General features: G+C 42.6%; 1 protein-coding gene across 2 annotated transcripts in view; it reads right to left on the minus strand.

Moving 5' to 3' along the window:
• LOC136528370 (MADS-box transcription factor 56-like) overlaps positions 1 to 14,075 on the minus strand; it is a 29,194-nt gene extending 15,119 nt beyond the window's left edge. The window contains exons 1-2 of one of the 2 annotated variants that reach the window (XM_066521339.1): positions 13,810 to 14,075; positions 13,417 to 13,677 (exon numbers count right to left, since the gene is read on the minus strand). In XM_066521339.1, the coding sequence (XP_066377436.1) occupies positions 13,417 to 13,601 (185 nt within the window). In that variant the 5' untranslated portion in view covers positions 13,602 to 13,677; positions 13,810 to 14,075. The remainder of the gene's footprint in view (positions 1 to 13,416; positions 13,678 to 13,809) is intronic. The other variant, XM_066521331.1, reaches the window with a different exon arrangement.
• Positions 14,076 to 14,275: the final 200 nt, after the last annotated feature.

A 14,275-nucleotide genomic window follows, 5' to 3' on the forward strand; every position in this document is an offset into this window, starting at 1 on the left:
TTCAGTGTTTGCTGAAGAAAAATAAATCATTTCAATGTGACAACTTGCAGAGACCAGATGCAAGTATAATTATTAGATAGAAACTTGTACACGTGCCATTGCATGTATCTTACTTTTGGTAATTAATTATGATGTCAATGTGATTTTGTTTTCAAGAAAATCAAGTATCTGCATTTATTATATACTCAGATTTACCATGCATACGTCTAAAAAAAGATTTACCATGTATAGAACAACATTTGGATGCATCCATTAGCAAAGAAATTTCTTCTATTATATATACCACTGGATATTCATGATGTTGTATAGATGGAAAATGACATAAACTGTGTTTTGCTAATTGGTATTATGAACTTTGTTGCGCTCATCTGAACTCCTCCCTTCAGCCCTAAATCATGTATGCATTATGAGCTGGCAAGGTGGCCCGCACAAGTAACGTGCCTAGCGAGCTTTTTTCAGTTCTAACATTTAGGATCATTTTCACTTGATCTTTTTTTTGCAAACAGTTATGTATGTTTGATTCATTGTAATTATCCTCTTTATATGCATCCCACTGCCTCTATGGGCATGAACTTCATGTAGTTTCTATAACATTTGAGGTTTTTTACTTCAAAGTATCTTTTGTAAATAGTTCTGTATGAAGTTTGATTGATTGTTAACCAAGTCAAACAATTCCTTCACTTAAAGCTATTGTTGTATCCCTTTTCTCTTGTCATATCCCTTGTATTTCTATTGAGGTCAAATCAAGATAGGCTTTAGAATCCTCTTAATGAGCTCAATTTCTTGGTCAACTCTTCTCCAAACTAACAGAAATTGTTCGGTTCATAACCATGCTGTTTATGTCTTATAAATTTAAATTCTAGATCATCCTGTGCAATGTATTGTGTATCTATACTTGCTTCTTTTCTCTAAAAATGTCATCAAATTCATAAAGATGTTCACTACCCCAGATCTTGACATCACTGCCGGTTCATAAACCCCCTTCACTGCCAGATTTTAAACCGGCAGTGACATACCGACAGTGATGTGGAATTGACATCACTGCTGGTTCTTATGAACCGACAGTGATGTGATTTTTAGGAAATCCAAAAAACAGGCTGAAAAAATAAAAAAGAATTTTTTTTAATTCTGGGAGAGGTCCCATTGGACAGGCACACGGTCGCATGTCGCAAGTCACAAGTTGTAACACCCTCGATGTTACACCCTAAATCATTTACTAAAACATGTCATGAGTATCATATTTATGTGTTAATGCATGTGATAGAATGTGTAGATAAATTTCTTGTAACTTAAAATGATCAATAAAAATGTTAAACGAAAATTGATTCAATATGTTCATGTATATCAAGTAGGGTTTAAAACTAACTTTTATTGAACAAAAATACTATAGACCATATATGTGATACTTAAGTAAAGTTTGAAGTACAAACTCCGTAGATGACAGTGAAATACTTGCTGTTGAAAAATGATATTGCTAGCTAATATTTTTACTAGCGTCGAAATCACAAATTGAAATCAAATTCGGCTCAAAACTTAGAAAATTTCCAAGTCTGTCAACAGTTAGACATTGCTATGTTTAGCAAATTATTTTAAGAGATTGGGTTAAAGGGTGGTATAGTGTTATAGCTCAATTTGGTAGTCTCATGTGCCATCTTGAGCATAGTGAATATGATTTGGCTCATGGGGCAACCATTTAGTCGTTTTGGGCGCGTTAAAATTCGTGTGCATCATAGTCTTGGGATGGTCGGCGCTATGCACGCGGTCACCGCGCGGCCACCCCGCGCCGCGCACATGGTCGCGTCCCGCGCAGTCATTCCGTGCCGCCACGCTTGGCCGGTTGGGCCGCCTGGGCTTGGCTGAGGCCGTCCGGAGCGAGTCGTTGGCCCCACCATGCCTTGCTGCCCAGCCTCACGTTGCTGCCATTGGTGCCGCCATGGCCGCGCTGCGCTGCTATCGCCTTGCCGCACTACCGACTAGCCTCGCGCCGCGACGTTACCATTGCCGTCGCATCGTCGTCGCGTCTGCGCCTGTCCACTGTAACCCTTGCGTCGCTGCCGGCCGAGTTCAAGGGCGCCACTACTGCGCGCATGTGGCCGAGCCGCTGTCGCCTTGTCATTTAAGACACTGTAGCCACACAGGCCACGCCGGTCGGACACGCGCAAGCCTTGTCCGTAGGGCCTGCGCGTGGGTGTCCTAATCGCGCCGCTCGCGTCCCACCAAGGCGAGGACGAGCCCAACCCACCTGCCGCTCCCCGTCTCTCTCTTTCTCCCTCTGCTGCCGCCGTCGAGCCGCGCCAATAAATTTGTTAGGGAGAGATCACCTCAAGTCGATTTGTCGCGTTGTTGGCCCCGACATCAAGCTGTCTAGCTACCCGTCCCCACCTCGCCTTGAATGGCGCCCGGTCGAGCTCCAATTTTGGAGTTTCCCCGCCGCCGTGCCGATAAGGCCATGTCTGGCCGTGGGTTTAGGCAGCTCTCCCATCGTCCTTCCGAGCCAATTCACCTGCACCACTAGCATCGCCTTAACCCCCTCTCCACCTTGCGCGCCTTAGTCGAACCACTACCACCTACCATTCGTCGTTGACGCGACCGTGCTGTCGTGGTGCGCCGTCGCACGGCTCGACTACACGTGGCCAGCCTCTCTTCGTCTTCTTCCGCCTCAACTGTCACCTAGGACTGGTCCATGATAGCCTCCTGATGCTCACGTGATAACCGATTAGGTCTATAGCTGCCCTAGCTCACCGAAACAGTGGTGCTGCCGTCACGGATGGCCGCGCCACTACAGCCTTTCCCAACAAGTTCCATCACCCCTCACCGTTGCTTAGCGTAGCCACTTGGGTCAGAGATGGTGATCGACCCATTACGTGGGCCCGTGCAGGTCCTAGGTGGCCGGCGTAAGCGCTCAATGCCGCCGCTCGCCACGCCATAGTGCACTGAGTCATCGGGGGTGTGCGCTGGTGAATTAGGGAAAGTCCAAGGGGTTAAGTGAGAAGTTTTGAGAGAGGGGGAAGTAGTGTTAGTACTTAGTTGTAATTTGAGATAAGTGCGATGCCTATTTTACAAAAACGTCAGCGCACGCGGGATTTCCCCGCCGCGGGCCATCTCCGCGTGGGCCGTTGTCGCGTGGGCTACGCAGAAGATTTCATTTTTCTTTTTCTTAAGGAATTAGAAATAGTTTTCTAATTTAATTTTTGAGCTGATCTTTGATAAATCATATAAAATCATGTAGGTGTCCAAAAATTGTGAAACAAATTTTGTTAGGTTCCTAAAATTATGCTCTATCTGTTAGTATATTTAGTTCATATATATACATGTTGTACCAGGAGCTATTAAATCATTTGAAAATATTTAATATTGTTAGGAGAATTATTGTAATAATTTTTGTGATAAATTAGTGATAGCTTTAGTCCTAAAATTTTTACGGTAGCTTCATTGTATTATTATGTGCTCACTGTAATTTGTGTAGCTTTAGAATAGACTAAGCATTAGGGTAGTTAAATATTCTTTGTTTCAATATACATGGAACCATTAGTAGGAATAAAGATATATTCTTCATTTGTAAAGCTAGGTATTTGTTAGTTGAACCCAACACTTCGCTTGGTAAAAATGATAGTTAGCTTAGTACCTTAGTTATTAGAGCTAGCTTAGTAACTTAGTATGCGTATTCTTATGTTAAGAGTTACTGTTGCATAAATGCTAAGTGTTGCATCGTCATCGCATGCATGTAGAGAATGAGTTGGCAGAGATCGTGACCACCGGCGATCATGAGTTCGAGGAGATCGTCGAGGAGTACGAGGAGGAGATTCTCGTGCAGGAGGAGATCCCAGAGCCACCACTGACTAACTCAACTGACACCGCGCCTGCCCAAGGCAAGCCCTGGTGCATAACCTTTATTTTATAATTCACCGTATATATATGTGTGGTGCATTTACGTTACAGGAATTTTATAGAAACCACATGCATAGATATACCTATCCTAAGAGTCCTACTAGTACCGGTTCGAGTAGCTGCTATACTTAGGTTTTCGGTAGCGTGAGTAACCTACCATCACTCACAATAGATGATTATTATAATTACTCCCATAATAAAATGATGAAAGAAAAAATGGACACAGGGCAAGGATATGGTATGGGTATTGGTTGGTGTAACAGGTTGTCTAAGCACCATACTGAGACCGGGTCTCAAGTGTGGGGGCTTGGAGTCTAAGTTTGGATGGAGACCTAGACCCCATGACAGGAGTAAAATGGGTTGGTCTTATTTATGCCTGGGGTACAAACGGGACGTGTGTTTCGAGATACCCAGCTGGAATATAATGGTTCACGAATCGTCGTTTCCGTGAGATGGTACGACTTGGCTATGGTCTAGCACCATAGTAAGAACTGGAAGATGAAAGATGATAAAATGGTTCTGATGGCTCAACCCTGCTTGAAAGTAGAACATGTGCTTACTATAATGGTTAGCTAATGAAGTAATCATGACTGCTAATAAAACTTGACTGTAAGGATCAACTATTACTAATGCTTTTCGCAAACAAAAAGAAAACAACAAATCTATATTGCCTATCATACTCCTTGAAGTCAGAAAACTATGCCCACTAGTCTGGTAAGTCTTGCGAGTACATTGTGTATTCAGGGTTTATTTTACCCCTGTTGCAGGTGCAGCTTGAGGAGTAGCTCTTGTGTGGAGGATTCTTCTGGTGGGCACAGACGGATCCTTGTATCGTCGTTTCCACTGGATGCTTATTTTCATTCTGCAGTTTAATTATCGCACTCTGAACTCTGGTATTGCAATGAATAATTTCTTAGACCTCTTGTTGTATGAAATGGACTAAGTATTGTAAGCTCGTACTCATTATTAGATTCTGGATGTAAAACGTGGATTGTTTTGAGTTCTCCCTTAGAGTGTGCTCGACGAAACTATCCGATGTAGCTAACTTTCAAGGTGCTTAGTGTCTAGAGTAAGACGAGCGCCTCCGAAAGCATGTTATTTCGGCCAGTTCTGCCCCACAGGTCACGCGATTTTCACGCGAAAAACGCGCGCTTCACGCTCTTGTTTCGCATCTTCAGCCCCTGACCACTCCACCTACAAGTTGTCTGTGCTCAAATGAGATTTTCGTCCTAGTCATTTTATGTTCATCTGATTTTAAAATTAGTATTTAGGACCCTAAATGAATTCAAATAAAAAAATTGTCAACTACAATGTTTTATAACTTTTCGAGATATACATCTTTCATTTTGGTGGTTTTTCCATCCGAGATCGTTTACAAAATTTGAATTTTAAATTTGAGAAATTCAAACATAGTTTTCTATGACAAGATGATTTCAAATCAAAAAGTTGTCAACTACAAAGTTTCATAACTTTTTGAGATCTACAACTTTTGTTTTTGCTGTTTGTCCATCCGAGGGCATTTAAAAAATTTAAATTTCAATTTTTTAGAAATTCAAACATAGTTTTCCTTGATAAGATTAAATCAAATCAAAAAGTTGTCAACTACAAAGTTTTATAACTTTTTGGGATCTACAACTTTTATTTTGGTAGTTTCTCCATCCGAGGTCGTTTATAAAATTTGAATTTTAAAATTTAGAAATTTAAACATAGTTTTCCTTGACAAGATGATTTCAACTCAAAAAGTTATCAACTACAGAGTTTCATAACTTTTCGAGATCTACAACTTTTATTTTTGTCATTTGATCATTTATTTATCTGACATAGTGATAGTAACATTGTTCACAAATGTTACATATCCCTCTTATTATAGTTTATGAAACTATAAGAGGGATATGTAACATTTATGAACAATGTTACTACCGCTTTATTGGATGGAAAAATGACTAGAATAAAAGTTGTAGATCTTGATAAATTCTACAACTTCTATGTTCATGACTTTTTCAGCTGAAATTATTTAGTATTCTAAAATAACGTTTGAAGTTAACATTTTTTTAAATTCAAAATTAAAATAGATAAAACAAAGTCATATGAAAAGATGAATAAAATAATAGTTGTAAGAACACAATAAATTGATAGAGCATGATTTTAGAATTTTTTAGGGAAAAATCATCAAATTTCAAATTAGTATGAGGGAGAAAGACTAGTTACAAATTTTAGCCAAAGATTAAAAAGAGAAATAAGAGTTCTTTAATAATTTCAAATAGTATTTTAAAGTAGTAAATGATTTCAAATAAAAAAGTTGTCAACTACAAAGTTGCATAACTTTTCGAGATCTACAACTTTTGTTTTGGCCATTTCTCTATTCGAGGTCGTTTAAAAAATTCAAATTTTAAATTTTAGAAATCAAACGTAATTTTCGTTAGATAGATGATTTCAAATAAAAATATTTGAACATCCAAATGTTCTCAAATTAAAAAAAGTTTGAACTACAAAGTTGTAGATCTCGTTGAGTACTACAACTTTGATGTAAAGTTCGTCTTCATCGGACATCATATGACAAACTTATAAAGTTTTCTTGCGGCATCACTGTTGGTTCAAGCCATGAACCGACAGTGATAGTATCAGTGTCAGTTCCTGGCAAAAACCAGCAGTGATGACCCAATATCACTGTCGGTTCTTGGCTCAAATCAACAAAAGACCTGAATATCAATATCGCTTGGTCCTATCACTACCGGTTTTAGCAAAAAATCAACAGCGATGGGCTATCACTATCGATTTCTTAAAATCTGGCAGTGATGGGGCCGACGGTGATGTCCAATTCTGTAGTAATGGTTGCTTGTGTTTGTTAGAGCCATTACTACCTCAAGCAGTCACTGATCGGCCTTGTCATCGTGCCAACATCCGTTGCCGCCTCAAGCCGTCACAAAGAAACTACCGAAAGCTACCAATATCATGCCTGCAACCCATGTGCCATGCCACTCTACTGCATTGCAATTGGCCATGTTGTGACCATGTATGTTCTCACTTGTAACCAGCTTCTGGTGAAGAAAAAAGCCAAATGATGTGTATTGTGCTGCTCACACGAGCTTTCTCATGCACGTGCATCTAGAAATAGATGGACCAATTACACATAAGATATCAAAAGTATATATGCTTTCATGATTTCATCATAATCTCGGTTGTTGGTACCTATTCCCTCCCCTAGGTTGCAGCCATAAAAGTCTTCATATTTGAGCCACGCGCATTGGAATCAACACATTCTGATTGTTTTAGTTGATGATGTTAGTGATGCCAAAGCTTTCAAGATAGGAACGTGCATAAAGAGCAAGTCAATGAACTCAGAGCTAAGTTGCGATGACTAAGATTGCAAGGTATAGAGCATGACAGGTGAAGAGACCGGTGGGGGGATTGAAAGTGCTTTGAAGATTTTTTATGGGTGTGCTAAGGCATTTGTATCCGGTTTGGATAGAACACGTGCATGAATGTAACCCCTACCAAAAACATTGCATCTGGTTTCCTTGAATTTTATTACCACCACAAAAATCGGATTGTAGTATTGAATGAATTATATATTATTATCTCTTTCCATACTTGTTCTATCTATATTGGATTCTTTACATTTTTTTCCTATATCTTTTGATAGATCTAGACCACTACAATCTAGATCTATAGGATCATTGTGATTGCTTTTGGCCTTTGAGAGTAAAAGAGATGACTATTTTGTTTAAAATTTTAGGTCAGTTAGATCTATGACATTATAAATGTCATCGCTCTTCCGAGTTATACCATTTACTGTTCTTCATATTGGACCGGTGCTTTTATAATTCTACATCCAACTGAGATCTACCTGCCATATGTTTGGGATGCGATTTGACTCACTCTAGGCTACCATATTTTTGCATGGACAAAAATGCCCCTATTTTGTCCCTCTCCCACTAACTATTGCATGGGCCCCACTCATCAAACTTATCATCTACTCCCTACCACCCTATCTCTCTCGATGTCTCCACATGTAGCACAGTGAGTGCGAGCACAACTGAGAAGCCTGCGAGCACTACTACAGGATTCCTTTTAGGTGGTGGCACCCTTTTTTGAATGGAGGCGGGCGCCCTTTTTGCCCGCCTCCGTTAATCCCTAGCCAGGTCAGCCTCCCGAGCGGCCGCGTCGGTTAATGTTTAATGGAGGCATTACCTTAACGCGATCGCCTTGGTTAATCATTCAAGCAACCACCTCCGTTAATGTATTAACGGAGGCAGTCACCGTTGCACAACCGCCTCAAAAAATAATCTATTTTCGGAGGCGGTTGGCTAAAGATGCTCGCCTCCATAAGACAATTTCCAGAGGCGGGCACACTATAATGCCCGCCTCCAAAAAGGTCGAGGCCCAACTAGCCCAGGCCAGCCCAATAACCATCTTCGACTATAAATACAAGGAGACTTAGGGTTTCTCCTCACTTCTCTCTTTCTCAGACTGAGCCCCTCCCTCTCCCTCCTCACGAGGCTGACCCAGCGCCGCCCCTCCTCCCTCACTCACACCTCCTTTCTCTCCCTCTCTCGGTGGCGCGGGGGCAGCCCCCACCGGCGGCACCGGCGTGCTGGGCACGGGGCGGCGACTGCGGCGTGAGGGCCTGGATCTGGGCGACGACGCAGCCCTGGCTCCCTCCTCCCTCTCCTCCGGCACGGCAGCGGCAGCGGCTCGCGGGCCCGGATCTGGGCGGCGGCATGGCCCCGGCTCCCTCCTCCCTCTCCTTCGGCGCGGCGGGCGGTCCCTTCCTTCCTCTCCAGCGCAACACGCGGCCCCCGGCCCCCTCGTCCTCCGGGCAACGCGCGGTGGAGGTAGATCAGTTCTCCCCATCTCCCCCTTCCTCTCTTCATCTCCCTCACTCATCCCTCTCTCCTCGTTGCAGATCTGTAGCCGGTCGGTCCTTCTCCGACGACGGCGGGTCCAGATCCGACGACAGCAAGGCCAGATCCGGCCACCGCGAGGCCCAATTCGGTGACGGTGGGTCCACATCCGGCCACGGCGGGGAGCCTCGAGCTAGATGCGACAGCGTGGACACGACGGCGGTGGGCTCGATTGGGCTCGCCCGAGCTTTTTATTTTTTTTTAAATGATTAACGGAGGCGGGCACCCTAATACGCTCGCCTCCGTTAATGGATTAATCGAGACGGACAGGGCAACCGCCTCCATTAAATCACGATTTACCATGACCTTTGATTGCATTGCAACCGCCTCCATTACCATTTTTGCCCGCCTCCATTAAAATTTCTGTAGTAGTGGAGAATGGAACCAACAAGCACGGAGCTAGGGAATGCTCGACCCAGCATCCCCGATGGTGGCCAAGCCCATGTGGCCAACCTCATCTCCCTTTGCCTCCTCCTTGGTGACATCTATGTCGCTAAGACCTCCCCAGTCTCCAAGCTCTTCGCTACAATGTTCTCTTGCATCTCGCTTAGTGGTAGCAGGGTCAGAGCGCTTGAGCTCACCATGTGGTGTGTGCTTGTCATCGTCGTTCAGTGCCTGATGAGCTCGCCGTGCTCTGTGAGTTCAGCCACCTTTGGGAACGCAAGGTCTAGCGGAGGAGTAGCGCAGTGAGGCCAATGTCAGCGGCGGACGCAAGAGGTCAATGCTAGAAAAGGGCAAGGAGGTCTTACACACCCATTATTTGGGGTGGGAAAAGAGATGAGGTCAAGCATGGCGGCCATAGAGGAGGGGGCTAAAGAAGTAAGAAAGATAAAAAGATAGAAATAGGAAGACCATGGGGCACTTTTGCACATGGGCCTAACATCATCGAATACATATAAAGTGGGACGGTTTAGAGAGGTGAAGAATTGTAATGGCACCATTTCAATGTGATCAATAGTAACGGTATAGCTCAAACGTAACATTTATAATGAAATATATTCGATTAACCATAACTATTAACTTACTTACACTAATACACTAATTTTTAGGCGTTTTCCAACATATGAAATTAAAACTACTATTTTTTTTGAAATTTGAATTTAGCTATTTAATAATTGAATTTTATATAGACTATTTATTTGGATTTTTTTCTTTCCAATTCGTTTGGAAATCAATTATTAGTTTTGCGCAGTTTTATTCAAATTTTGGCTTCAATGATTGCGTTTTACATGAACTCTTAATTTAGGTACCTTTTGCTTTCCAACTCATATGAAAATCAAATTGCTAATTTTCCTAAATTTATTATTCTGAATTCGCTATTTATTAATTGTATTAGACATCACTAACAAAATGGTGGAGTTCTCCTAGTGTTTTTAAGTATTAATAAAAACACTACCACTAGTCATAGCTCATGGAAATCCTCACTAGCTAGGAGGCATTTGGTAGGAAAGGTTTATAATAAATGTTGAATGCCAAAACACTAGGAGAATCTCACGTCACTAGGAGAAGTTACAGTTTCTGGTTGTGGACTCGTTGCTTTAATATATGCTATTAGATCATTTTAAAATCAAATGGTGTAGGCGCTTTTACTTTTAAGTTATGTGGAAATTTCTAAGAACTCTCCATGAATGTGATGGCTTCTTTTAACACTTGTAATTAGATAGTAATAGATATAATTGTGCTTCTTCGGCCAATCTCAATGGGAGGTTTCATAACACAGTTACAAGACTGACACATCAGCTTTTGTGTTGGTAACTGTGACAATAGGTTCCATCTAGATGAAACTCTATGAAACTTTCTATATCTCTTCATAATTAACCCGCCCACTCAACAAAATTTACTGATGTGTCATAGCATTAAACGAGAATGAAATCCTATTGAGACCCGCCTTATAATAACTTGTAAGCAAAATCAACATGCCGGTCGAGTGCAAGTTTTGGGGGCTGTAATAATGGTTCTTCACCTCATGCTATGGGTATCGTCAAGCAAAATCCACTTGGCTACAATCTGAAAAACTACAGTGTGACAAGAACAAAACCAAATCTCTGGTAAGGAAAATAGATGCCATTATCACATGCTTCATTCAAGCAAAACTTGGCAGTAGTATGTTTTTTATTTCGAGAGATAATTGGACGTACCTACAACTAAAATATATGGATTATTGTTTTCAAATGTAGGTATCGTCTCAACAAAAGCTCCAAACTGTGATGTAAGATAGCTTGACCTAATGAGTAATCTGGCAACCTACACGACATACATATGACTCTAGTTCTCTATAGCTTCATAACTCTTACACTTCAGTTAGTGAAATTTTCAGAACAAGATCATTAATAGTCAAGGATAAGGGTTAACTGAATGAGGGCTCAACAAAACGTTACATGGTCTGGAAAAAATTATATTACACGTAACACTTGATGATTTCTGTAATATCTCCTAATCAACCAGTACTGATAAATGAAACCTCATAACCGAGGTGTATCATCTCAAGAACTAACCAAACTAAATCGGATTCACTGCAACCCCAGTAGTAACATGTTCAGAATGCGTATAATACTGTTTATTGTTTGGAGAAAACCATGGTGAATAAAGGGGATGGCTCCAGCACAGTAAAAAAGTCATCTTGGATTGTATGAAAGGGAATACACACCATGTACAGTTTGTGATTGCTAACAATAATTACTCTTATTAGCTAATATAATATTATATCATCAAACAATGGACTATCAAGGCTGAACCAATCCCAAAGGTTTGTGCAGATATGGGCATGGAATGATGTACGGAAAGGAGAATTGGTTGTGTGCGTAAATTTGGTTGGAACATGGAAAAACAATTCATCAGAATATGTTATAGATTATTAATTTAAGCATCTGCCAAGCATATATATTGGATAAAACCGTTAAGATGATAACCAACCAAGACAGTTTGTTCTCATATGTTCATAAGGGTCAGATTTCATATACATATAAAGGCAATAAGAAGTCAAGTTAGTTTAAAACTTTAAACCTAACCTACCCAACGAAAGATTAATTAAGATGGAATACTCACAGTAAAACAGGAGAAACTAATTGAAACTAGAGAAGATAAAGACATTCAGGTCACCAGACCTATTTCTCATAAAATCGAAGGTAGAAATCTTGCTGAAACTACAATATCGCATGTACTATATTTCTTAACCTTTGGATGAAACCAATAAACCCAGACCAAAAGCACGCAAACCAATAAACCAAATAATTTAATATGCTACTACAAACTGTAGCGACCGTCACAGCAAAATGAGGTGAGGCCCAAGCCATCATATACCTCGTCCGGAACTGATGTGATTGGAGAACACAAGCAAGAAAAGTCATTCGGTACCACTACTCCATACCAAGAAAAGAGTGCCTTTGGCTGGCTGGAGGAACAAGGCAAGCGACCAGAAGTCACATGGCGATGTTTCTCCGTTTGTTGTACTAGCCATGGGCAGCTATCCTCCACGCAGTTACTGGCCACGCCTGCCTCTTTTCACTCGGCCTTGTTTAGTTCCTTTTACTTTTTATCCCATCAAATGTTTGTATATATAGGGTATTAAATATAGAAAAAAAAAACTAATTATATAATTTACGACTAATTTATGAGATATCTTTTAAACTTAATTAGACTATAATTTAACCATATAGTGCTGTAGTAACACATGTGCTAATGATGTATTCACTGCGCTTAATAAATTCGTCCTACCATTCTGTAATTTGTTTTTTATCCGAACACTCCGTCCATAAGACAATTTCACCTGACATATGATGTGACACTCGAAATAACGAGTCCTCGGCGTCGTTTAGATTGTGAAAAAATTTCAAACCGATAAATAGTACTATTTTTGTCTTATTTAACAAATATTATTCAATCGTGGACTCAAAAGATTCATCTCGTGATTTCCAACTAAACTATATAATTAGTTTTTTTTTTACCTACATTTAATACTCCATGCAAGCGGCTAAAATTTGATGTGATGGAGAGAATGAAAAAAATTAGAATTTGGATAGTATCTAAACAAGGCCCTAACATTCAGGACTTGGCATTGCATTGGGTTGCCCCCATGTACGATGCTGTCATCGATTTCTTCAGGCTTTAATTGTTTTTCCTGCCGGTCCTGCTGTTTTCAGCCAGTCCGCCAGGTCTCAAATGGGAGGAGACACGAAAACAGGGATGGACATGGGTGTGGCTGGGGAGAGCGAAAGGAACAGTAGCAGCAAAGGCGCAGGAGGAGAGAGACAGAGAGAGGCAGGGGCAAGAAAGAACGCTTGGTGTGCATCGAGGCCGTACAGATATTTTTTGGGGGAGGGTGGAGCAGGCGCTACAGGAGTTCGCGGCTTCCAATAATAGCAAGCGTGGGATTTACAAAACTGCGGCGAGAAATGCCCAAGCGCGAACCCAACCGCAGGAAAACCCAGTTCAACCAAATCCCAGAAAAATCAAGTCAAATTCACCACCGACAGTTTGAAATCGAAGGAGCAACTGCTGCGGCCTGCGGGGCGCAACGAGCTAGACAACGGATGGAACGCGCGGGACTCGTATTCAGATTCGTCGGTGGGTCGGGACTCGGGAGAAGCATGCAGGCCGGAGGAAGGATGGCAAGAGGAGGACGCACCTGGCGGCGCTGGCGAACTCGTAGAGCTTGCCGCGCGGGGAGAAGACGATGAGCCCGACCTCAGCATCGCAGAGCACGGAGAGCTCGAAGGCCTTCTTGAGCAGCCCGTTGCGGCGCTTGGAGAAGGTCACCTGCCGGCTCGTCGCGTTCTCTATCCGCTTCAGCTCCGTCTTCCCCCGCACCATCGTGGCCGGCCGATCCCTCCGCGGCTTCCCGAAACGTACGGGAGCGGGCCCAATCCAGGGACGCTGCACGAACAAGCTGCACCGAACGCAAACCAGCCAACCAACAGCAGCAACAGTGAGGTAAGGTGAGAAATTTTTAAAAACGAGAGGATCGGATGCCACGGGACTGAGATAAAACTAGGCAGATCTGAGAGGGGAGGGCGCTCACCAAAAATGGCAAAGCGAAGGAGGCAAGAAGGCGGTGGTGAACTGGAGGGCTCGGCTGGCGCCCACCGCGCGGCCGGCCTCCGCTTTCCTTTCTGGTGCTTGCCCGCCCGTGCACGCGTGTGTACCGTACACACGCGCGTTCGGGTTGGGGGTGGATTTTTATAGTGGCGGGGGCGGGGAAACTGCGTGACCCGGACGGAGGAGGAGCCGAGGAGGTGGACTGGTGGCGGTGGAGGCCGACGCTTGCCCGTTTCGTGGTGGACGACGGGGTGAGGCGACCGGTAGGCGAGGGTAAAAAAAGGGGACGGGACCAGAGGGGAGAGAGCCAAATAAAGAAGGAGGTCGCGCGAGCGGTTTAGCCCTTTTTAAATCCCGGACGTGAAGTGTTAAATGGAGGTGTTGGATGGGGTGTCTGTGTACTAATAAAAAAAATAAATTATAGTGTAAGATGAATTTATTAAATTTAA

The sequence above is a fragment of the Miscanthus floridulus genome, chromosome 2 (genome assembly GCF_019320115.1).
Source record: "Miscanthus floridulus cultivar M001 chromosome 2, ASM1932011v1, whole genome shotgun sequence".
In the NCBI taxonomy this organism is placed as follows: Eukaryota; Viridiplantae; Streptophyta; class Magnoliopsida; order Poales; family Poaceae; genus Miscanthus; species Miscanthus floridulus.